Genomic DNA, 27,065 nt, shown 5'->3' with positions numbered 1-27,065 from the left:
GCTCATGGGCTCTAGAGCGCAGCCTCAGTAGTTGTGGCACACGGGCTTAGTTGCTCCACAGCATGTGGGATCTCCCCAGACCAGGGCTCAAACCCGTGCCCCCTGCATTGGCAGGCAGATTCTCAACCACTGCACTGGGAAGTCCCTGGGAAATGTTTGAGAACAATATTGAGTCTCCCAATCCACAAACACAAAATAGGTCTCGTTTATGAAATTTCAAGCAATATTTTGCAGTTTTCTGTATAGAGGCTTTTCACACCTTTCTTTAGACTTATTTCTAATCATTATATATATATATATATATATATTTTTTTTTTTTTTTTTTTTTTTTTTTTTTTTTTGCGGTACACGGGCCTCTCACTGTTGTGGCCTCTCCCGTTGCGGAGCACAGGCTGCGGACACGCAGGCTCAGCGGCCATGGCTCACGGGCCTAGCCGCTCCGCGGCATGTGGGATCTTCCCGGACCGGGGCATGAACCCATGTCCCCTGCATCAGCAGGCGGACTCTCAACCACTGCGCCACCAGGGAAGCCCCATTCAATATTTTTGATGCTATTGTCAATGGTACTTTTAGTTCAATTATCTAATTGTTTTGTAATATACAGAAATACAGTTGACTTTTGTATACTGACATTCTACCTAGCAACTCTGCTAAATTCACTTAATTCTAACAGTTTGTCTTCAGGGTTTTTTTTGTTTTCTAAGTACATATTGTATAGGAATGGCTAAGTTTTCTTTCTTTCTTTCCAATGTTGAATTAAAGAGGTGTTGTAATTTTTTCTATTCTTATATGCAAGGAGAGAGCATTAAGTATTTCACCTGAAATGAAATCATGATGTGTTTGCAACATGAAGTGTCTGTGATAGACTTCTTTTGTAAATATGCTTTGTCAGATTAAGGAAGTTCCTCTCTATTACTAGATTTAAGAGACTTTGCTATAGATACCTGTTTAATTTCATCACTTACCTTTTTTCTGCGTCTTGGGTTGGTTTTTCTCCCTTATTCTGTAACTGTGATGGATCTCAGTGTGTGGGGGTTGTTTGTTTGTTTTGGCTGTACCACGCAGCATGTGGGATCTTAGTTCCCCGACCAGGGATCAAACCCGTGCCCCCTGCACTGGAAGCATGGAGTCTTAACCACTGGACCACCAGGGGAAATCCCCTGTTTTGGGGTTTGTTTGTTTTTTAAACATTAAACCATCCTTGCATGGATACAATAAACCATACTTGATCATGATATAATTTTTATATATAATTTATATATCACTAGATTCCATCTGTTAATTCATGGCTTAGGATTTTTGCATCTCTGTTCATGGGAAATAAATGTCTACATTTTCATTTTTTTCTAGTGTGTTTGTTGAATTTTGGCACCAAATTTATGCAGGTCTCAAAAAAAGTATTGGGAAGCATTCTCTCACTTTTTCTATTCCCTGGAAAATTTTATAGAATTGGAATTATTTCTTCTTTAAATTTCAGAAGAGGGGCTTCCCTGGTGGCGCGGTGGTTGCGCGTCCGCCTGCCGATGCAGGGGAACCGGGTTCGCGCCCCGGTCTTAGAGGATCCCACATGCCGCTGAGCGGCTGGGCCCGTGAGCCATGGCCCCTGGGCCTGCGCATCCGGAGCCTGTGCTCCGCAACGGGAGAGGCCGCAGCAGGGGGAGGCCCGCATACCACAAAAAAAAAAAAAAAAAATTTCAGAAGAATTCACTAGGGAAGGCATCTAGACTTCAAGCTTTCTTTGTGGAAAGGTTTTTAATTTTGGATTCAATTTCTTCAATAGATTTAGGACTGATTTGTTTTTTATTTCTTCTTATATCCAACTTAAGTTGTGATTTCTAAGGAATTTGTCCTTACTATCTAAACTGTCAAATGTGTTTGCCTGTTGCATAACCTTCTTTTACATTTACTTTATTTACTTTCATGTAAAATCTGTTGTGATATCCCATTTCATATTGGATACTAGCAATGTATTTTTTTCCTCTTTCTTGCTTTTTCTTTTTTTCCCCAGTATTTTATTTTAGCATCTTTATTGGAGTAAAATTGCTTTACAATGGTGTGTTAGTTTCTACTTTATATCAAAGTGCATCAGCTATATATATACATATATCCCCATATCTCCCTCTTGCATCTCCCTCCCACCCTCCCTGTCCCACCCCTCTAGGTGGTCACAAAGCACCGAGCTGATCTCCCTGTGCTATGCGGCTGCTTCCCTGTCTTGCTTTTTCTTGATCAGAAGTGAATTTTATTAACCAAAGAATCAACTTTCGGGCTTCCCTGGTGGCGCAGTGGTTGAGAGTCCGCCTGCCGATGCAGGGGACACGGGTTCGTGCCCCGGTCCGGGAGGATCCCACATGCCGCAGAGCGGCTGGGCCCGTGAGCCATGGCCGCTGGGCCTGCGCGTCCGGAGCCTGTGCTCCGCAACGGGAGAGGCCACAACAGTGAGAGGCCCGCATACCGAAGGAAAAAAAAAAAAAAAAGAATCAACTTTCAGTGGCAATTTCTCTTTTGTACATTTGGTTCCTATTTAATCAATTTCTGCTCTTCATTATTGCCTTCCTGTTACTTTCTCTGAGTTTAATTTGCTTTTCTTTTGTGGCTTCCTGAAATAGAAGCTAGATAATTGGTTTTCAACCTTTTTCTTAATACATTAAAGCTATACATTTTCCTTCACTTTTTACCATTGTATTTTACCATCATTTATGTAAAAATATTTCCTAATTTCTGAAATTTCTCAATCTAACATTACTATTTTTGTATTAAGAAGTATCTGAGAGGAAAATACTTTGAGACTAATATTTGTTCTTCATAATATTTTTGCTTACTAGTATTCATTAATTCCTGCCTGAAACAATCTTTACTCTAGTGGCTGCCTAATGACAATTTTCTAATTTCATCATTTCTTCTACATTTATCAGTTGGAATTCACCCACCATAAATGGTTTTTCTCCGGCCCCCTCCATTATTTCAGTGCAACCTATTTATATTTACTTTTTTCTTCTGTGTGGTTTTTTGTTCTTTCAAATAATTTCTTTTGTAATTTAGGCTTCATATTGTTCCACTTGTTACTTTTATAACTTCTTATAGTGCCCGGAATCCCACTTTTCTCCATCTGTGATCATCAGCCTAACAGTTAAAGTGGTATCCTTTGCTTTCCTCCTAATATGAATGGCAGTATCTTACTTCCCCCAACACTCTTTCCTCTTCTTATGCTCACTTCATACTCTTACTTTACCAGAAAATATCTTTATATAGTATTCTTCCATCTTTGCTCAACCCTCATTTTAGTCTTAGATGTAAAATTAAATATATTAAATGCTCACCATCAACCCTTTAGCTGGAAGCTCAACCTCTAGTATATTCCTCAAAAAATTAATTTTTGTATATGGTGTAAGCATAGACCAAGACACATATTTTTCTCAAACAGATGTGCAAGTGTTTCAGCACCATTTTCTTTGTAAAGACTATTCTCTTTCCAATGAATTGATTTTGTAATTTTGATAAAAATCAGTTCACTATGTAGTGTGTAGTTTTATTCAGGACTCTCTTCTGTTTCACTAATCTATATGTCTGTCCTTTCACAATACCACACTGTCATAGCTGCTGTAGCTTAATGACAGGCCTGGAAATCAAAGAGTATATGACTTGCAACTTTGTTTTTCCTATTCAAAATTGTGAGTATTCTAGTTCCTTTGCTATTCCACATAAATTTTAGAATCAGTTTGTCAGTTTTCACAGAAAATCTTCCTGGGAATTTTATTGGAATGGGATTGAGTCTAAAAATCCGTGTGGAGAACACTGACACTTTAACGACATTGAATCTTCAATCCATTAACAGGGCACCTCCTCCCATTGTCCAGGTCATTATTATCCCCTTCCTCATTGTTGTTCTCAGCATACATTTCATGTCACTCACATTTAACTAATCCATGGTTTTCAGTGCTATCACAAATAGCTGTGCATTTTAACCCTAATTTTCCATTGTATATTGCAAGTATGTAGAAATAGAACTGATTTTTGAATATTGATTTTACATTTTGCTGTCTTGCTAAATTGACTTGTTATGGTGGCTTTTTTAAAGCCATGTGTGTAAAGTTTTAAATGGAGTTTGAGTGAAGGCAGTCATGCTGTCTCTGAATAGTTGTCGTCCTTCCTTTCCAATCGGTGTCTTTTTCTTTTTCTTGCCTTATGCAGTCAGCTAAGTCTTCCAGTACAATGCTGAAATAGAGTGGTGAGAGTGGATATAATTGACTTGTTCTCAATCTTAAGGGAAGCTATTCACTCTTTCACCATTATGACATTAATTGTAGACCAGCGGTCCCCAACCTTTTTGGCACCAGGGACCAGTTTCAAGGATGACAATGTTTCCACGGATGACAATGTTTCCACGGACCAGGGGGCAGGGGGATGGTTCAGGAGGTAATGCGATTGGTGGGGAGTGATGGGGAGCAGCAGATGAAGATACGCTCACTCACCTGCTGCTCACCTCGTTGTGTGGCCCAGTTTCTAACATGCCGCAGACCAGAACCAGTACTGTGGTGCCCCCTGGGGGCTGGGGACCCCTGCTGTAGACATTTTTTGGATGTGCTTTATTAGTTTGACGAAGCTACTTCCTACTCCCAGTTTCCTGAGGTTTTTTATCATGAGTGCTGTGGAATTTGAACAAATGCTTTTACTACACCTGTTGATGTGACCATATGATTTTTTTTTAGTTGGTCAGGTATGAATTAGTGATTGGATTTTGAATATTGAATCAGCCTCAGCTTTGTATTCCCAAGATAAACTCCAATTTGCCTTCATGTATTACCCTTTTACATATTACTGGACTTAACTAATATTGAGGCTTTTTACATCTATGTTCATGAAGAACATTTGTAGTTTTTAAAACATTTGTAGTTTTTTCGTTTAATCAGTGTGACACTGATTTCGTAAAATCGGTTAAGAAGTACTTGTCATCTATTTTCTGGAAGAGTTAGTATAGAATGGCTATTACTTCTTTCTTAAATGTTTGATAGAAATCACCAGTGAAATGATCTGAGCCTGGATTTTTTTCTTTGATGGGAGAATTTTAACTATGAATTAAATTTCTTTAATAAATGTAGCACTATTCAGGTTACCCATTTCATATTAAGTTTTGGTGGTTTGTGTCTTTCAAGAATTTAGTCCATCAAAGTTGTCAAATTTGTGTTTTGTGTTTACCCCTTCCACTGTTTTTGTTTCACTGGTTTCTGGTCTTATCCTTACTATTTCATTCCTATTTACACTGGGCTTTACTCTTCTTTTCCTGGTTCCTTAAGGTAGGACTTTAGATTATTGATGTGAGACGCTTATTCTTTTCTAATGTAAGCATTTAGTGCCATTAATTTCCCTGTACACACCGCTTTTTCTGCATCTCAAAAAATTCAATATGTTGTATTTTAATTTGTACATGTTGTATATAATAATTCAAAATATTTCCCATATTTTTCTTGAAATTTCTTGGAGCCATGAATTACTTAGAATTGTGCTGCTTAATTTCCAAGTGTTTGTCGATTTTTCTGTTCTTGTTGCAATTGGTTTCTTGTTAAACTGCACTATAGATGGAAGAAATTTTGAATGGTTTCAATTATTTTAAAAATGTTAAGATTAATGACTTAGGACATGACCTGTATTGATGAATGCTTCACAGGTAACTGAAAAGAATACATACTCTGCTGTTGGATATTCTAGACATGTCTACCAGGTCTAGTTTATTGATGGCATTATGCAGTGCTTCTATAGCTTTGCTGATTTTTGGTCTCCAAGTTATGTTACTGAGAAATAACTGTTGAAGTGTCCAACTAAACTGGTAGAGTATATTTCTCCTTTCAGCTCTGTTTTTGCATGATTTTGAAACTTTCTTGTTAAGTGCATGCACAGTTAGGTTTGTCTTTTTGGTAAAATGATGCTTTTCATTATATAAGGTACCTATATATTCCTGATAATTTTCTTTGCTCTTTGAATATATATTTACTTCCAGAAAAGGGTACATATTTTCTAATGTCAGCTCTTAGGCTGGGAGATAAGGTGGCGCTGAATCAGTCTGATCTGTATTTCAGCTGTCTGAGCTTTGCTGAAGCTTTTGGTTGAGTTAGTGCAAAACTGCCTTCAGATATTTTGAGGGCAAATCAGAATGTTTCCCTCAGCAGGGCCTGGAATCTGAGCATGGAGACATTGTAGAGATTTGCTTGTGCTCACAGCCAAGCTGCCAGCTCTCAGAGCTGTGCAAAACATCTCCTTGCCTTACAGCCTGTAGTTTAAATATTTGCCTGTAGTTTATTTTGGTTTTTCTAAATAGACAATCACTTGTGCAAACAACAGGATTTTTGTTTCTGCCCCAAACCCCAATTCCTTACAACTCTCTGTTCTCACATATTGGCTAGAACTGCCATTATATTGCTCAATAAAATTGATGAGCATTCTTTTTCTTAATTTAAAGGTATACATCTACTGTTTTATCATTAAATATGACATTTGTCAGTTTTTGGAACATACTGCTTGCAAAGTTAAAGAAGTTAATTTCTATCTCTAATTTAATAACATTTTAAAATCATCTATGGGTATTATAGCCCATCAAATGATTTATCTACACATACTGAGATACTCATATGGCTTTTTTCTGGTAGTGTGGTTAATTTTACAAAAAGATTTTGTAATATTAAATCTTCCAAACACCCTCATGTGTTTTAATTAGGATCAGATTCAGATGCACATAACAGAACCAACTCTCCTCCCGACAAAAAAAGAAAAGATGCCGTGAACAAGACAGTTCATCTCTCTTTTGTGGAAAAATGTGCCCAGACTTGGTGGTCTAGGGCTGGCACAGCAGCTCCATAATTACCAGAGAGCCACATCACTCTTATCGCTCTACTGCACTCAAGCAGACAGCTTCCACCCTCAAGAGGAGTTCAGGTTCTAAGATGGCTGCTGAGTCTCCGAACATCCAGCATGTTGCATATTAAAAAGGAAAGATGAAAGCACACTAGGGGGCTTTCCCCACTTGTTTTCCTTTTGAAAAATCTTCCCATTATCCCTCTCGGTAACTTCGATGTCCATTTCATTACTCAGAATTAGCAGCATGATCACACTTAGCTACAAAAAGAATGGAGAAATGCAGCTTTTTAGCCGGGCACATCACCATTATGAAAAATACAGTGATACTATTGGTAATGAAGAAATATTGGGTTCACTACTAACAGTCTGCTACACTTAATAATGTCATGACTTTAAAAAATAAAAACTCTACATTACTAGATGCATTTTTGCTATAATTCCATTTAGGATTTTAATATCTATGTTCACAAATGACTTTGTCATTCCCCCCCAAAATGTCTACTTCCTGTGAAATATTGTAAAATGTTAGAATTGTCTTTCCTTTAACTTTCCTGAAAATTATCAACTATTACTGAAAGTCTCTGGAACCTCTTTCTTTTCTGGGGCTGGGGCAGAGTTAGAGGAACTAGGTAGATTTTCAAGCCAGAAATTCAATTTTTAACTTTCCTATTTTGTTTACTGGTTGCTGATCTATTGATTTTTGTTAAGTTTCATTTATCTGGAAAATTTTCCATTTCATTTAAAATCAGACCCAATCCAGCATTATCCTTTCACACAGTATTTGATTTATGCCTTCAACATTATGTTGACATCTCTGGCTTCTACTGGGAGAGGCTGAATGTGGACTTGCATCACACAATACAGCACCTTTAAAATCTAATTGACCCTGGATAGTGGGAAACAGAATATGTGTTTATTCTTTATTTTGTGTATGTATCTTCCTTGGAACATCAATGACAAAATACATATTCATGATATTTTCCAGGTTTAAGGGAGAGACTGTAGCAGATATCTGAAATTCTTTCCTTATGCAAGCCTTCTCTTCCCTTCTGTAAATCATCATTCTTCACCCCAGGTCTATTGACATTGGATAATAATAATGAGCTGAACACATAAGGACTTGGGATTCAGAAATCACTGACTACGTCCTTCAAGGAAGATGCAGTTTCTTTGAGTAAGAGATGGGATTCCCCACTGAAGTAAAGAGAACAAAGTAGTGGGTGTTTCAGGAATATTTGCAGTTTTGAATCCTCATATTCCTCCAAGATAGCCTAACCTAATTTTCAGATTAATGCTCATTCACATAAGGTAATTGGTGAGGCTGTGAAAAAAACTGACTTTGTAAGTAAGCAAGTGGTAGAATGACTTTTCACCATCCTGAATCTATAGCTATACATACACACTTCAGCAGCATCACTTAAAGGTATCACTTAAATGTACTGAGAGGATACAAGATAGTTCAAATTAACAGAGAAGTGAACTAGGATTAAAAAGGACGATAACTAAAGCTATTCTGGGTAATCTATATAGAAGGAACTAATTAATACTAGCAGCAAGATGCTACCTGAGAACAAAATCTAAGTTTGATTTTCTGTACTAAGGAGTCCATTAAAAATTTATATTCTGAACTATCTCAGCCAACTCCTGGCAGGGCACCTTGAATGATGATCCCATCATGACTGCATACACTGTGAATTCTCTTAAAGGAAATCCAGGTGTTCTAACCAGAGAAGGCAGAACAGATTGCAGATACACAATCACATGAAACGTGCACTATATTGATTATATAACTAAAGAGGTAGCTTTCAGGACCATTTACAAAGGGTACAAAATAATAGAAAAGGTTTAAAGTATGGAAATGCACTTTTAATGCCATATTATTCTAATAAGAAGTTGTATTTTTAAATAAGAATGTCACTATGCAGAGTAGAAACCCCTGGAAAATGGTACTGTTATCTAGCTAATTTATCTATCAAATGTGGCATTCACAAGAATATGCAAAACTACACAAAACATATTTTATAGTACAGAAAGGAAGATAATACCTAAACATCCCTGCAGGTCTTATGATGTAATCCTTATTGTTATCCTGATTATTATATTTGTTTACACAGGTTAAAAAATCTTTATGTTCCACTATGAACATGCCTATCATTGATAGTTGAATACTTTCTCCAATCATCTCCTAAAAGTTTGGAACATAATTTCCCTTAATTTGTAAAGGAAATTATTTTTTTCCAAATGAATCAAAATAATAGTAAATAAACCTTCCTGCTGAGTGTTTACCCCATCTGAAAGATTCATAGATCTTCATTCATTCAAATATTTTTTTCTTTTTTTTTTTTTTTACTAGAAGTTTGTCATTCCTAGATGAAGAATTTCCCTAACTTATAGCATGGTTTCTCCAAGGTATGAGCTTATGATACCTGCAATTCGTTCATTTATGTTTTCTCTCATTAAAATCCTAATTCTTAATAAACTATGAATTTCAAAGGACTGTATTCTATATTTGTCTGCATTATGGAATTTCCTCTTTGTGGATGTTAGCATATTAAAAAATGGCTTTCTGACATTCATTTCATTCATAATGTTCCTCACCTGCACAAACTTACAAGACTTCCTGCTAAGAACTTTCATAGGGTTCACTGAATTCACAGAGTCCCTTGTGCACATGTACTGATATTTTTTGTGCCACGTGCCACATATACATGGTGTACAGTGAGATGATTCCATTTACAGAGTTTCTCTCCTGTACAAATTTTCTGGGAATTCCTGTGAACTGACTTTTGAGAGAAAGTTTCTTACATCTACTTCACCAATATGTTTCTCATCTGCGTGAGTTCTCTGATGCATAATGAGCTGTGACTTCCAACAAAAGGCCTTCCCACATTCACTGCACTTACAGGGTTTCTCTCCTGTATGAGTCCTCTGATGTGCACTGAGAATTGATTTCTGAGAGAAGGTTTTTCCACATTCACTGCATCCATAGGGTTTCTCCCCTGAATGAGTCCTCTGATGTACAATGAGCTGAGACTTCCTAATGAAGGCTTTTTCACACTCGTTGCATTCATAGGGCTTCTCTCTTGTGTGCATTCTCTGATGTACAATGAGCCGTAATTTTCCACTGAAGGACTTCTCACATTGACTGCATTTATAAGGGTTTTCCCCTGCATGAGTGCGCTCGTGTACAATGAGTAGCGACTTCCAAATGAAGGCTTTCCCGCATTTGTGGCATTCATACGGTTTCTCTCCAGAATGAGTTCTCATGTGTATTATGAGGTATGACTTGCTACTAAAGGCTTTCCCACACTCACTGCACCCATAAGGTTTTTCCCCAGCATGAGTTCGCTGATGTGAGATGAGCTGATCTTTTCTATTAAAGGCTTTCCCACATTCACTGCATTCATAGGGATTCTCCCCTGTGTGAATTCTCTGATGTACAATAAGTTGTGAATTGAAACTGAAGGATTTCCCGCATTCACTGCATTCGTGTGGTTTCTCTCCTGTGTGAGTCCTCATATGTATGATGAGGTAGGACTTGCTCCTAAAAGCTTTCCCACATTCAATGCATCCATAGGGTTTCAATCCTGTGTGACTTCTCTGATGTACAATGAGCTGTGACTTCAAACTGAAGGCTTTTCCACACTGATTACACCCGTAGGGTTTCACCCCAGTGTGTGCTCCCTGATGTACAATAAGCTGTGACTTGAAAGTAAAGGATTTCCCACATTCACTACAACCATAGGGTTTCTCTCCTGTGTGGGTTCTCTGATGTACAATAAGATTCGACTTTGTATTAAAGGCTTTCTGACATTCACTGCATTCAAAGGGTTTCTCTCCTGTATGAGTTCTCTGATGTATCACGAGCTGTGACTTCAAACCAAAAGTTTTCCCACAGTCACTGCATTCATAGGGCTTCTCCCCTGCATGAGTTCTCTGGTGTGAAATGAGCTGGTATTTCCGACTGAAGGCTTTCCCACATTCACTGCATTCATAGGGATTCTCCCCTGTGTGAATTCTCTGATGTACAATAAGTTGTGAATTGAAACTGAAGGATTTCCCGCATTCACTGCATTCATGTGGTTTCTCTCCTGTGTGAGTCCTCATATGTATGATGAGGTAGGATTTGCTCCTAAAAGCTTTCCCACATTCAATGCATCCATAGGGTTTCACTCCTGTGTGACTTCTCTGATGTACAATGAGTTGTGACTTCAAACTGAACGCTTTTCCACACTGATTACACCCATAGGGTTTTACCCCAGTGTGTGCTCCCTGATGTACAATGAGCTGTGACTTGAAAGTAAAGGCTTTCCCACATTCACTACAACCATAGGGTTTCTCCCCCGTGTGGGTTCTCTGATGTACCATGAGGTTAGACTTCGTATTAAAGGCTTTCCGACAATCACTGCATTCATAGGGTTTCTCCCCTGTATGAATTCTTTGATGTATAATGAGTTGTGATTTCAAACCAAAAGCTTTCCCACAGTCATGACACCCATAGGGTTTCTGTCCTGAATGAGTTCTCTGGTGTGAAACAAGCTGGTCTTTCCTACTGAAGACTTTCCCACATTCACAGCATTCATAGGGATTCTCCCGTGTGTGAATTCTCTGATGTAAAACAAGTTGTGAATTGAAACTGAAAGTTTTCTGACAAACACTGCATTCATGTAGTTTCTCTCCTGTGTGAGTTCTCTGATGAACAATGAGGTAGGACTTGCTGCTGAAGTCTTTCCCACATCCATTACATTTGTAGGGTTTTTCTTTTGCGTGAGTTCGCTGATGCACCACAAGGTATGACTTGCTGCTGAAGGCCTTCCCACAGTAACTGCATTCAAAGGGTTTTCCTCCCATACATATTTGTTGGCATATGAGCTGTGACTTTCTGTTGGCAGTTTTTCCAGATTCATTACTTTCACAGTATTTTATCCCAATAACAGCTTGCTCATGTTTAGAATGGATGGACGATTCCCTATGTGCATGAAACCCATTAGGATTCATTCCGGCATAACTATTACTGAAATCTGTATTATATTTCAAACTCTTTCCATTTGTGACACATTTATGAAGTTTTTGTCTTGAAGAAACATAATCTGTACTAAGAAGACATAGTTTTCCAAATGCAGTACACTGATAGCCTTTTGACATACTTCTTAGCTTGCCTTGATTTTCCTTATGCCATTCCATACGACCATCAATTTCCCAGACTTCGTCTAGAAATGAAAATACTCATATGTTATAAATAGTAACATGACCCTAGTATAGCATAAAATTGCCTTAAAATGCCATATCATGAGGTTTTTCTTAGTTTCAGATATCAGTTCTGAATGTAAATAAAATCTCAACTGTAAATGTACCCAAACTCCTGGGCACTGGGGAAAACAAAGCAAATCAAAACATGTAATAGGCAAAGGGAACGGACAATAAACGTAGTCTTGAGTTTCAAAATTTTGAAAAATGCCTTCTTTAGAAAGCACAAAGAAAAATGAGCAAAATACAAAGAGGTGGGGTCTTCCCTGGTGGCACAGTGGGTAAGAATCCGCCTGCCAATGCAGGGGACATGGGTTCGAACCCTGGTCCAAGAAGATCCCACATGCTGCAGAGCAACTAAGCCCATGTGCCACAACTACTGAGCCTGTGCTCTAGAGCCCGCGAGCCACAACTACTGAAGCCCATGTGCCACAACTACTGAAGCCCGCGAACCTAGAGCCCATGCTCCGCAAAAAGAGAAGCTACTGCAATGAGAAGCCCACACACCATAAGGAAGAGTAGCCCCCGCTCGCCACAACTAGAGAAAGCCCACGTGCAGAAACGAAGATGCAATGCAGCCAAAAATAAATAAATAAATTTATTTATTTTTAAAAATGTATTATATAAAGAGGTGAGAAAGGATCTCTGAGCATTAGCTTCATTCGACAAACAATCGTTAAATATCTATTATGTGCCAAACACTGTGCTAAGCTCAGGAGAAAGAGCAGAACCACTGCAGATTGGTTTACAGTCCTCTTGGGAATAAAGTTCCACTGAATACCCAAATAGATGAAAATAAACTCACAAGAAACATCATCGAGATGTTTCAGAACACTGACAAGCAGCAGCTAATAAAGCTTCCAGAGAAACCAAAAAAGTTTCATATAATGGGTCAAAATTTAGAATGGATCTGACTTCTCATTAGCATCGCTAGGAGAGAAAAAACAGAGCATTCAAGAGTAAAGTATAAACATTTTCAGAGGCACAGGTCTCAAATTTTATATCAAATGCACCCTTCCACAGGAAGCTACTATGAAAGGTGTTCCTTTCACAGGAAGCTACTATGAAAACAAACCAAGAAAAAAGATGACACAAAAAAAATAGAAAAGAAAATCTGAAAGGAGATTCCAGGTTAAAAACTGTACAACCAGGTCTTGAGAAAAATCAGATTACACTGGAGCAAGTCAAAAGACATGGGAGTGATGTCACCAGGAGGACGAAATTGAGAATCACTAATTTAACTGAATGTACCAAAAGAATATTTAGACATGTGAAGAAGAGTCTGGGGTTAAATTAATTATACATTACTTTAAATTTAAATTAAATACATTAATTATAACACTGAAAACTGGGCAGGGAAGTAAAACAACTCAAGAGAAAAAAATGATTTATGAACGAAAACTAATCATTGTACACCTGCATGATTTACCTGTGAACAGAAATTACATGGTCGTAAAGATATAAAAACTGAAGACTGATTTAAGTATGAAACAGCTTGATTAGGATGATGGAGGTATGGGAAGAGACAGTGTGTATATCACGGGGAGTATGAGGGGAGGAGGATGAAAAAGAATTAAATCTTTACCCTTCACACTAAGTAATTAGGAGGAAATCAAGGTGCAAGAGAATAAGCTGGTTATTTAGAAAACATGGACATAAATACCATAAGAAAGAGCTAAAGAGATGAAATTGTTTTTCTCTGAGGTGAATGAAAAACAGACGGGGCAGGGGGGCCAGAATGCTGTTTAAACATAAACCCAACCCAACTCCCACCCCCCAACCAAATTCCAAAAATACAAAGTAGATAGGGAACTAGACACAGGACTAAGTCCTCAGTCATAATCACAAATATTTGGAGATTGAACAGAAGAGAGAATGGGTAGAGATGACCTAGATGTCCCAAAGTAATATGCTGACCAAGGCAATGGACAGAAAAGGGTATTAAGAGAACATAGAAGCAGGTCAGGTTTGAAGACAGCAACATCACAGGATCTTAACACCTCATTTCAGGTTTCCCTACATCCTAAATCTGAACCTTCTTATTCATTTTGTACACAACCTCCAAATGATATTTTCCCAAACATCAATTCCCAACTGGAACAGTACCCACCCCCATGCAGTGAGAAATGAACATGAGCATGTTTGACTATTACAGTAGCTTTGGAGGGAGCATTACTGGCTATTACTGGGTTGGCCAAAAAGTTCCTTCGGTTTTTAAGTAAACGGAAAAGATACATTTTCCATTTTCACCAAGAACTTTACTGAACAACATATTCACCATTTTGTTCCACTACCTTCTGCCATTTTCCAGGCACCTTCATAATTCCATCTTCCCAAAACTTTTTATCTTTTTGAGCAAAGAACTGTTCCAGGTGCCTTTTACCGTCTTCCAGGAAATTAAAATTTTTTCCATTAAGACAATTTTGTAAAGACCGAAATAAATGGAAATCCAAAGGTGCATGTCTCGTGAATACGGCAGATGAATCAGAACTTCCCAGCCAAGCTTTAACAGTTTTTGCCTGGTCATCAAAAAAACATGTGGTCTTGCATTATCCTGATGGAAGATTAAGTGTTTTCCGTTGAGTAATTCTGGATGTTTTTTCTCGAGTGCTGCTTAGAGTTGGTCTAATTGGGAGCAGTACTGGTTGGAAGTAATCATTTGGTTTTCCAGAAGAAGCTCATACTAGAGGACTCCCTTCCAATCCCACCATATACACAACATCACCTTCTTTGGATGAAGACCAGCCTTTGGTGTGGTTGGCGGTGGTTCATTTCGCTTGCCGCACGATCTCTTCCATTCCACGTTATTGTACAGAATCCACTTTTCATTCGCCCATCACAATTAGTCTTAAAAACGGAACGTTTTCATTACGTTTAAGTAGAGAATCACATTTGAAAATATGGTCAAGAAGGTTTTCTTCGCTTAACTTATATGGAACCCAAACATCAAAGCAATTAACATAACCAAGCTGGTGCAAATGATTTTCAACACTTGATTTGGATTTGGATTTTGCATATATTGGCTATCTCCCTTGTGATATAACGCTAATTTTCCTCAATTAATGTCTCAATTCGATTGCTATCAACTTCAACTGGTCTACCCGACCGTGGAGCATCGTCTGGAGAGAAATCTTCAGCATGAAACTTTGCAAACCACTTTTGACATGTTAGATCAGTCACAGCCCCGTCTCCATAAACTGCACAAATCCTTTTCTGCATTTCAGTTGCGGTTTTACCTTTCTTGAAATAATACAGTGTAATAGGCCAAAAATATTGCTTTCTTCCATCTTCAATGTTTAAATGCCTACACAAATATTCACCAATTTTGATAATTTTTTTTAATACACACTGATACAACAGCTGTCACAATACAATCTAACAAAACTGTTTCGAATGAAGTTAAAGACAACTAAGTGCTACTAGAGCCATGTTATGGAAAAAAACGAATGAACCTTTTGGCCAACCCAATACATGGTCTTAAAAAGTCAGAAGTGTTTCCATCAAGAAGACAACAGACCAGTGAGTAATTAACCTTTGCCCTCAAATCATATTAGCTCATGTTTGGCTGTCAGTGTTGTCCCTGTAGACTCTGAAAGTTCATGAATACTGAATCTGTCAATTTCTGTACTTCACCCTTCCAATCCTTCTGTTGCTGGCACCACATTCCTGCTTATTTTCCCTTGGTTCCCACATCTCTGGCTTCCTTCATTTGATTTCCCAGGAAATCTAATGTATTTGCTGTTGAGCATTTTCTTTACAACAATAATTGCGGGAAATTAGATCATTGCTGGTATCTCAAGGGACAGCACAAAGAATTCAAGAAATAAGGACAGAATACCAGAGCCAGTGAGTAGAAGACAGGAATTCACAAGATTAAAGATTATTTAAACATGATTCAAGACTGTATTAAACATGATTACTGGCTGTGGCCCATCTTGAGTTTCGCCACAGAAGACAATGGAAGAGGAAATCATGCTAAGACAGCAGAACCCAGGCTCACCACGCCACGGCAGGAAGCCCTGGCACAGCCTGCCAAGCCCGGGTTCCAATGCTTCTCTGTGGTGCCACTGCTGCTGCACTCCCAGAACGACGTTCCTGTTGTACCCACCCTGTACTTCTCTCTACCACTCTACCTGTCTGGCTGGATGTATGTGGATAACTTATCTTTAATTATAGATCACCAGACCATGAAGAACCACCCTGTCTGATTAGAAACAAGGACTCTAGACTTGCATTAATATACTAGAAGAATAACAAGATGGGTGATAGAATATTTTTGAAGACGAATGGATGGAAAGAAGGGTGTGACTGGATGATACATAACCAAAAAGGTAGACGGAGGTGGACAGTGCTGCCTACCCAGCCGTTCTGCTGCCCTTTTCCTGGCTGGCAGAAACCTGATTTTATTTCCTACCTCCACTTGTAACGCCATGTGCTGCAGTTAGGAAAATGGGGGCCCACCTCCATACCCCTGCCGAGAGTGAAGCATGATATAGCTGAGCCAACAGTGATGGCCCCGTTTCCCTCACCAGAGTCTTCTTTACACAGGGATATGTGATAAGAATTTAGCCTGCTCAACATGGTAAGTCTGCTGGGGCTTCCTGAAATAGATTTTAATGCCTGATTAAAAGAGCCATGTGGGAAGAAACAGTCTTTCTTATTCCACTGCCCACTGGTATATCTGCAGGTGTTGGCTGGAACTGTAAGAGCCATCTGATGACCATGAGGGGAGGAAATCTGAGAAATATTGACATAGAATGGCAAGGCAAGATAGATGTTTGGGGATTTAGTAAGTCAATCAGTCCCACATCAGGACGTTTTGTGATGTGTGGTAATAAATCACTTCTGCCTAAATAGTTTGATTTAGGATTAATCAAAAATTGCAGCTGAAACAATCCTAATAATACAAAGATTAACTGTTGATTTATCCTGCCACACTTATGACGGAATACATAGTTGCTTAGGGAAATATATCTGACAGTAACATCAGGATGAATTAACAGTATAAAAAGAGTAAAAGGTATAAATTTGTCTAATAAGTAGAACAAGCAAGAAATGAAATAATGGAATTCCCTGATGGTCCAGTGGTTAGGACTCCATGCTTTCACTAACAAGGGCCCAGGTTCAATCCCTGGTCAGGGAACTAAGATTCCATAAGCCGTGTGGTGTACCCCCCAAAAAAGATAATATTGGGAATTATCTCATTCCCAATGAGAAGGAGGTGGGAATTGAGAAGATGGAGGCCCTAAAAGACTTATTTTTGAAGGACCAAAATACTAACAGATTATAGCAAGACTAGTGAAGAGAACTGTCTAAAAAGGAGATTTAGGCTCATGCCCCAGTGCCAGGAAGAAGAACCAGGAGCATAGCAGAACTAGCAAACAGGAAGATGAGAAGAAGTTATCATACAGCTATGGGGCAGCAGAAGAGACATTCCAATTCCAGTTTCTGAAAAATGAGACAAGGGAGTGGCCCATGCAGGGAAGATGCCCCGTGGACCAGTCAAACCCAGTACCAAAGGGCAGATGAAAGAGGGATGGGGCTGTCAGTCACCAATACAGAAAGAAACAGCTTAAATCTTCAGAGTGGAAGTCTTTTAAAACTTATAACATACGAGGAAATTGGGGAATATAAGAAAGACCCCTTTGGACACAGAGGAAAGAGCATGCGAGGGCCGTAAAGCATGAGGAGAATAAGCACTGTGTCGTGCAGTGTGAGAGTGGGTTCCATGGGGTTCACTTGAGTAAGGCGCGGGGGGAAGGCTTCAGGCAAGAGAAATGGTATTATCAAATGATGCAGGAATACACTCAGAAAGAACAGTGATGACAAAGCCATTAGGGAGGAGAAGCAGAAAGGGTAGAATCTCCTAACACATAGGTTTCAAGGAGAAGGAAATCGGAACTGTGGTTGTTGAATATGAATGGAAGTAATTTTTTAAAAATAGAAAAAAAGTAGAAGGGGTGTGAAAGTCACATGAAAAGAGGTAAAGAGGAAAAGCTTGCTTAAATGCATAATGAAATGAGTCTAACACCACGGGAAAGTAATAAGGAAGCTGAGAATGTCTAACACCACGGGAAAGTAAGAAGGAAGCTGAGAATGCCACAGAGGAGATTAACTAAGAGACAATGGTTACAAATGACCCAAAAGTACAAACACGAAGGGAACATCATATCAGAACTCACACCAATTCTGAGTAAGAAGGAAAAGATCTAAATGTCCTGACCACTCACCCAGATGGCCCTCACTTGGAATTTGCATCATCCACAGCTCTTCTTGTTCCAACTGGAAAATGATATTCGGTTTGGTGTGTTGATACCCTGTGAATAGAAAATCACAGACAACCTGGCCCAAAACTACCTAGGACCATGGGATTCAGCAGAATGGGGACGACTCGGTTTAGAGGCGGCGTGATGAAGCTGCCCTTTTGCACTTTGGCAAAGTAACACCATTCAACCAGCAGATTCTGATGCCAAAGGGAGAATAAGAAAATCTGGCCTCTAAATATAAGCCCGAAATCACCAAGCATTTTACTAAAGTGCCCCAGCTTTCAGCAACTAACAAGGGGAAGCCTGGAGATGACACACACTTCTTTCAGGGAAGTGGTACTTACCCAGGGACACTAGGTTGCTATAGTTCTCCAACATCACACTCCTGTACAGGTGCTTCTGAGCTGGGTCCAGCAGCTGCCACTCCTCCCAGGTGAAGTCCACAAACACATCCATGAATGACAATGGTCCCTGAAACAGCATATCCCCATTCAATTGCACATCATTTTACTGAGTTTGTAGTAAACAAAAGACTGCTAAGTGTGTCCATTATTTACATTCTACTTTGGGAGAAAAGCAAACGTTTACTGAAAATATCCCATCAATATGCATTAAATCAGTCAACCTCTTGTGCAACATATAAAAATACCATGTGCCCGGTATTCAGCTAGGTGCAAATAATATAAAATGGATGAAAGACAGAAGTGTTCAGCATTGCAGAGAACAGCAAAGATTAAACCCATAAAAATGTAACAGGCAGTCAAAGATGCTATGACAAAAGAACATGCAGAAAACATGGGCACAAAGGGGGAAGCAAGCAATGCTGCTTGAATGCACCAGGAGCTACCACTGAAGACGTTAAAATTTCGTGAAATAAAAAAGGCAACAGCTGTAAGTAGCAGCCACAGTGTGGGGCGACAGATCTGAACATGAAGATACACAGATGGTAAATCAGCATATGAAAAGATGCTCAACATCATATATCATTAGGGAATTGCAAATTAAAACAGTGAGACACCATTACACATCTAGAATGGCTAAGATTTTCAAAAATGGACACCAAATTTGAAAATGAAATTCCAAATTTGATGAAGACATGAATATAAACATCCAAGAATCTGAACAAACTCCAAAAACGATGAACTCAAAGAAACACACATGCTCAAATTTTCAATAGACAAAGAGAGAACCTTGAAAGAATCAAGAAAGCAATGACTTGTTTCCTACAAGGGCTTCTCAGTAAGATTGTAAGTAGATTTCTCATCAGAACCTTTGGAGACCAAAAGGCAATAAACCCAGATATTCAAAGAACTAAAAGAAAAATAAACTACCAGCCAAGAATCCTATATCTGACAAAACTGTGCTTCAAAAGTGAGGTAGAGTGCTTCCCTGGTGGCGCAGTGGTTAAGAATCCGCCTGCCAATGCAGGGGGCATGGGATTGAGCCCTGGCCCAGGAAGATCCCACGATCCCACATGCTGTGGAGCAACTAAGCCCGTGGGCCACAACTACTGAGCCTGCGCTCTAGAACCCATGCTCTGCAACAAGAGAAGCCACCGCAATGAGAAGCACGTGCACTGCAATGAAGAGTAGCCCCCACTCGCCACAACTAGAGAAAGCCCACATGTATCAACGAAGACCCAACGCAGCCAAAAATAAATAAACAAATAAATAAATAAGTGAGGTAGAAATGAAGACATTCCCAGAAGAACAACAGGTAGTTTGCTACCACTAGACCTGCTTGGCAAGAGATGCTCAAGGGAGTCATGCATGTGAAATAAAAGAACACTAGACAATATCCTGAAGCTGTTTGAAGAAATAAAGATCTGAATAAAGGTAAATGTCTGGGCAATTATAATTGTAGTACATTTGTGCCTCTACATTTCATTCTCTACATAATTATAAGAGACAAATGCACTTGAAATAATTATTAGTTTACATTTCGGGGCACACAATGTATAAAGATGTAATTCTGTGACATCAGCAATCAAAAGGGGTGGGACAGAGCTGTAAAGGAGCATAGTGTTTGTATGTTATTGAAGTTAAGCTGGTATAAATTCAAATCAGAATGCTATAACTTTAGGAAGTTAAATGTAATCCCGTGGCAACCACAAAGAAAATAGTTATAAAACTTACACAAAAAGCAAATGAGAAAGGAATTTAGACATTTCACTACAAAAATTCAACTAATCACAAAAGACAGTGATTGCAGGAACTGAAGGACCAAAAAGCTATAAGGTATAAAGAAAATAACAAAATGACAGAAATAAATCCTTCCTTATAAGTAATTACTCTAAGTGTAACCAATAAAACTCTCCAGTGAAAAGACAGAGTTTGGTAAAATGGATTAAGAAACATGACTCAAATATGCTGTCTATAAGAAACTCACTTTAGATCCAAAGACACAAACAGATCGAAAGTGAAAAGATGGATAAAGATATTCCATGCAAGTAGTAACCGAAGTAGAGCAGGGGTGGCTATACTAACATCAGACAAATCAAAAAGGTTATAAGAGACAAAGAAGGAAATTACATATTATTAAAGTTTCAGTACAGCTAGAAAGTAGACAATTATAAACAGTTACACCTAATAACAGATCATCAAAATATATGAAACAAAAACTGACATAATTGAAGGGAGAAACAGTCTTATAATAATAGATGGAAACTTCAATATCCCACTCCCGATAATGGATAGAACAATCAGAAAGAAAATAAGTAAGGAAACAGAATTTAAATAAACTACCTCTAACAGACATATACAGAATATTCCACCCAAGAACAAAATATACATTCTTCTTAAGTACACATGAGACATTTTCCAGGACAGACCATATGTTAGGCCACAAATTAAATCTCAATAGATTTAAAAGATAAATATCATACAAAGTATCTTCTCTGAACACACAGAATGACGTTAAAAATCACTAAAAGCAGCAGAAAAAAAGGAAAATTCACAAATTTGTGGGAATTAAACAACATGGTCTTAAACAACCAATGGATCAAACAAATCAAAAGGGAAATTAGTAAATACTTAGACATGAATGAAAACGAAACAGCATAAAGTTGTGGGGATGCAGCAAAAGCAGTGTTAAGGGGAAATTTTACAGTTAAAAACACATATTTAAAACAAGAAACATCTCAAATCAATAATCTAACTTTACAACTTGAGGAAACAGAAAAAGAACAAATTAAACACAAAGGTAGCAAAAAGAAGGAAATAAGATTAGAATACAAACAAAATAGAAACTAGAAAAACAATAGGAAAAAAAAAATCAATGAAAGCAGAGCTTAGTTCTTTGAAAAGATCAACAAAATTTGATAAACCTTCAGGTGGCTAGACTGAGAAAAAAAAAAGAGAAGACTAGAATTACTAAAATCAAGAATAAAAGTGGGGAAATTAGTACGGATTCTACAAAAATAAAAATGATTATTGTTAAGTACTATAAACAATTATATGCCAACAAACTGGATAACTTAGTTGAAAGGAATGAATTCCATTTGTGTTTCTATCAAGATCAAATCACAAAGAAATAGGAAATCTGAATAGATCTGTAACTAGTAAGGAGATTGGGTCTGTAATCAAAAATCTCCCCCCAAAGAAGAAAAGCCCAGGTTTCACTGGTGAATTTTAACAAATATTTAAAGAAGTAATAACATCAATCTTTCTCAAGCTTTTCCAAAAACCTAAAGAGGAGGGAACACTTCCTAAGGCTCTGATACCAAATCCAGACAAAGCCATTTTAAGAAAACTACAAACTAATATTCCTCATGAACATAGATGCAAAAATCTTCAAAATAAGAGCAAATCAAATCCAGCAGCTTATTAAAAAGATCATACACCATGACCAATGGGATTTATTCTCGGAATGCAAGGATGGTTCAACATTTGAAAATTGCTCAATGCAATACATCACACTAACAGAATGAAGTTAAAAAAATGATTATCTCGATGCAGATTACCTCAATTGAAGCATCTGACAAAAATTCAACACTCTTTCACGATAAAAACACTCAACAAAGTAGAAATAGAAGGAAAAGTACCTCAACATAATAAAACCCACATCTTAAAAACCCAGTGAACATCATACTCAATGATGAAAGACTAAAAGCTTTTCTTCTAAGATCAGGAATGAGGCAAGAATGCCTGCTTTCAAGACTTCCCTGGTGGTCCAGTGGTTAAGAATCTGCCTTCCAATGCAGGCGACGTGGGTTCAAGCCCTGTTCAGGGAACTAAGATCCCGCATGCCGCAGGGTAACTAAGCCCACGCACTCTAGAGTCCACGCACCACAACTAGAGAGAAGGCTGCGCGCCACAATGAAAGATCCCACGTGCTGCAACTAAGACCCAATGCAGCCAAATAAATAAATAAATAATTTTTTTAAAAAAAGGAATGCGTTCTTTCTCTACTTCTATTCAACATAGTGCTTCAAGTTCTTGCCAGAGCCATTGGGCAAGAAAAAGAAATAAAAGGCATCTAAATTAGAAAAGGAGTAAAATTATCTCTGTTCATGGACAGTATCTTCCTATATATAGAAAATCTTAAAGATTCCACACACATACACACACACAAACAAAACGTAGTTAGAACACATGAATTCAGCAAATAACAGGATACAAAGTCACACACCAAAATCAGGTGCATTTCTATACACTAACAATGATCAATCTGAAAAGCAAATTATAAAAATGATTCCATTTATAGCATCATCAAAAAGAAATAACTGAACCTAGGAGGTAAATGACTTGTAGAATGAAAACCAAAAACCTTGCTGAAAGAAATTAAAGAACACATAAATAAATAGAAACATATCCTATGTTTCTTAATATTAAAATGTTAACACTACCTAAAGTGATCTACATATTCAATGCAATCCCTAATAAAATTCCGATGATGTTTTTTACAAAAATAGAAAAACCCACCCTAACATGCATATGGAAGCTCAAGGGACCCTGAATAGCCAAAACAGTCTTGAAAAAGAACAAAGCTGGAGGACTCATACTTCCTGATTTCAAAACCTACTACACGGGACTTCCCTGGTGGTGCAGTGGTTAAGAATCCTTCTTCCAATGCAGGGGATGTGGGTTCAATCCCTGGTCAGGGAACTAAGATGCCACATGCTGCAGGGCAACAAGGCCAGCACACCACAACTACTGAGCCCGCACACTCTGGAGCCCGCGCACCACAACTAGAGAGAAGCCTGTACACCACAACTGGAGAAGACTGCATGCCACAACGAAAAGATCCTGCATGTCGCAATGAAGATCCTGCATGCTGCAACTAAGATCCAAAGCAGCCAAATAAATAAATAAATATTTTTTTAAAAAAAACTTACTACAAAGCTACAGTAATCAAAACAATGTGGTACTGGCATAAAGGTGACAATGGAATAGAACAGAGTCCAGAAATAAACCCCTGCATATATGGTCAAATGATTTTTGACAATGGTTCCAAGACCATTTATGGGGAAAGTCTTTCCAACAAATACTACTGGGAAAACTGAATATCCTCATGAAAAAAATGAAGTTGGACCCTCATCTAACACTATATAAAAATTAACTCAGGATGGATCAAAGACCTAAATGTAAGACCTAAAACTATATAAACCCTTAGAGAAAACAGAGGGCAAAAGCTTCACAATGTTAGATTTGGCAATGATTTCTTGAAAATGACACAAAAGGTACAAGCAACAAAAGAAAACACCAAACAATTGGACTTCATGAAAATTAAAAAATTTTTTGCATCAAAACACAACATCAACATAGTAAAAAGGCAACTCCCAAATGGGAGAAAATATCTGCACATCATATATCTTACAAGGAATTAATATCTAGAATATATAAAGAACTAAAACTCAACAACAAAAAACAACCTATTCGGGGCTTCCCTGGTGGCGCAGTGGTTGCGCGTCCGCCTGCCAATGCAGGGGAACCGGGTTCGCGCCCCGGTCTGGGAGGATCCCACATGCCGCGAAGCGGCTGGGCCCGTGAGCCATGGCTGCTGAGCCTGCGCGTCCGGAGCCTGTGCCCCCAACGGGAGAGGCCACAACAGAGGGAGGCCCGCATACCACAAAAAAATAAAAATAAAAATAAAATAAATAAATAAAAATAAAAACCTATTCAAAAGTAACCAAAGGATCTGAATAGACATTTCCCCAAAGAAGATATACAAATGGCCAATAAGCACATGAAGATGCTGAACATCACTAATCATAACAAAAATGCAAATCAAAACTATAATGAGGGACTTCCCTGGTGGTGCAGTGGTTAAGAATCCGTCTGCCAATGCAGGGGACACAGGTTCGAGCCCTGGGCCGGGAAGATCCCACATGCCACAGAGCAACTAAGCCTGTGCACCACAACTACTGAGCCTGTGCTCTAGAGCCCAGGAACCACAACTACTGAGCCCGTGTGCCACAATTACTGAAGCCCGCATGCCTAGAGCCCATGCTCCGAACGAGAGAGGCCACCGCAGTGAGAAGCCCGTGCACTGCAACGAGGAGTGGCCCCCGCTCGTCACAACTAGAGAAAACCCACGCAGCAGCGAAGACCCAACACAGCCAAATAAATAATTAATTTTAAAAAGAAACTATAATGAGATTCCGCTCACACTCATTAGGATGGCTGTCAAAAACCATAAAAATAACAAGGGTTGGCGAAGATGTGGAATAATTGGAACACTTGTACACTGCTGGCAGGGATACAACATGGTGTAGCTGCTGTGGAAAACAGTTTGGTGGCTCCTCAAAAAATTAAAAATTACTATTACCATACAGTCCAGCAATTTCATCTCTGGGTATATCCCCAAAGGAAGTGAAAGCAGGGTCTTAAAGAGATATTTCTACATCCATGTTCATAGCAGCATTAATACTCACAGTAGCTAAAACATGAAAGCAATCCAAGTGTCCATGGATGGATGAATGGATAAGCAAAATGAGGTATATACATACAACAAATTATTATTCAGCTTTAAAAAGGAAGAAAGTTCTAAAGTATGCTATAACAAGGATGAACCTTGTGAACATTATGTCAAGGGAGATAAGCCGGTCACAAAAAGACAATTACTGTATGATTCCACTTATATGAGGTAACTAGCATAGTCAGAATCATAGACAGAAAGTAGAATGGTGCTTGCCAGGGGTTATGGAGAGTGGGGAATTGGGAGTTATTGTTTAACGGTATAGAGCTTCAGTTTTTCAAGAGGAAGAGTGCTGTGGAGACGGATATGGTGGTTATGACTCCCAATGTTATGAATGTATTTAATACCACTGAATTGTCACTTAAAATGGCTAAGATGATAAAAGAAAATATGTGTGCAGAAATACGTATGCTCCAAAATACAAGCAGAGGTTTAAAAAATCAAGGATCTAAAACATGGAAAGATATAGGGTGTTCATGGATTGGAAAACTCAGTATTGTTAAGATGTAAATTTTCCCTAATTTGACTCATAGATTCACTGTAATTCCAATCAAAGTCCTAACAAGCTTTTTTGTAGCTATCCACAAGCTCTTCTATAATTAATACGGAAAGGCAAAAAACTAGAACAGCCAAAGCAATTCTGAAGAACAAAGGTACAGCACTCCCACTAGCCCACTTTAAGACTTCCTATAAAAACAAGATAGCATGATACTGGTAAAAGATTAGACACAAAAATCAATGGAACAGAAAAGAGAGCCTAGAAATAGACCCACATAAACACTGCCTCTTGAAAAAAAAATTTTTTTTTCATAAAGACACAAAAGCAATTCAATAGAGAAAGGATCACCTTTTCAACAAACAGTGCTGGAACCCTTGCACATCCATACACATAAAAAATGAACCTCAACACATACCCCCCACTCTATACAAAAATTAACTAAAAATGGATCACAGACTTAAATGTGAAAGCTAAAACTTTACAAATTCCGGAGAAAAAAAATTTTTTATCTGTGCACTTTTGTTTGGGCAATGAAATTTTAGATATGACATCAAAAGCAAAACCCATTTTAAAAAATTAAAATTTAGAAAATAAACTTTATCAAAATTAAAACATTTTGTTCTGTGAAAGTTGGTGTCATGCAAACGAAAACACAAACCAGAGACTGGGAGAAAATATTTGCAAATCACTTTTCTTATAAAGGATTTAAATCTAGAATAACAAAGAATTCTTAAAAATCCATGACAACAGATGGCCAAAAAAGTACATGAAAAGATCCTCAACATCACTAATTACTAGAGAACACAAATCAAAACTGCAATGAGGTATCACCTCCCACCAGTCACAGAATGGCCATCATCAAAAAATCTATAAACAATAAATGCTGGAGAAGATGTGGAGAAAAGGGAACCCTGCTACACTGTTGGTGGGAATGGAAATTGGTACAACCACTATGGAGAACAGTATGGAGGTTCCTTAAAAAACTAAAAATAGAACTACCATATGACCCAGCAATCCCACTCCTAGGCATATACCCAGAGAAAACCACAATTTGAAAAGATACATGCACCCTAATGTTCACTGCAGCACTATGTGCAATAGCCAGGACGTGGAAGCAACCTATGTGTCCATCAACAGAGGAATGGATAAAGAAGATGTGGTACCTTTATGACATAAATCACAGCAAGATCCTTTTTGACCCACCTCCTAGAGTAATGGAAATAAGAACAAAAATAAACAAATGGGACCTAATGAAACTTAAAAGCTTTTGCACAGCAAAGGAAACC

At 38.3% G+C, this 27,065-nt stretch overlaps 1 protein-coding gene across 9 annotated transcripts in view; it reads right to left on the bottom strand.

Annotated features, from left to right (window-relative positions):
• Positions 1–5,146: 5,146 nt before the first annotated feature.
• Positions 5,147–27,065, bottom strand: part of LOC102990852 (zinc finger protein 10) — a 69,512-nt gene continuing 47,593 nt past the window's right edge. For 6 of the 9 annotated variants that reach the window (XM_055080301.1, XM_024120845.3, XM_024120847.3 and 3 more), the window contains 3 exons: positions 18,707–18,833; positions 18,327–18,413; positions 7,461–12,059 (listed from right to left, as the gene is read on the bottom strand). In XM_055080301.1, the coding sequence (XP_054936276.1) occupies positions 9,583–12,059; positions 18,327–18,413; positions 18,707–18,833 (2,691 nt within the window). In that variant the 3' untranslated portion in view covers positions 7,461–9,582. Of the gene's footprint in view, positions 7,108–7,460; positions 12,060–18,326; positions 18,414–18,706; positions 18,834–26,942; positions 26,986–27,065 lie in introns of those variants that run through there. The other 3 variants (XM_055080300.1, XM_024120850.3, XM_055080298.1) reach the window with 3 other exon arrangements.

The sequence above is a fragment of the Physeter macrocephalus genome, chromosome 19 (assembly GCF_002837175.3).
Source record: "Physeter macrocephalus isolate SW-GA chromosome 19, ASM283717v5, whole genome shotgun sequence".
In the NCBI taxonomy this organism is placed as follows: domain Eukaryota; kingdom Metazoa; phylum Chordata; class Mammalia; order Artiodactyla; family Physeteridae; genus Physeter; species Physeter macrocephalus.
This window is presented reverse-complemented; position numbering and strand designations above follow the sequence as displayed.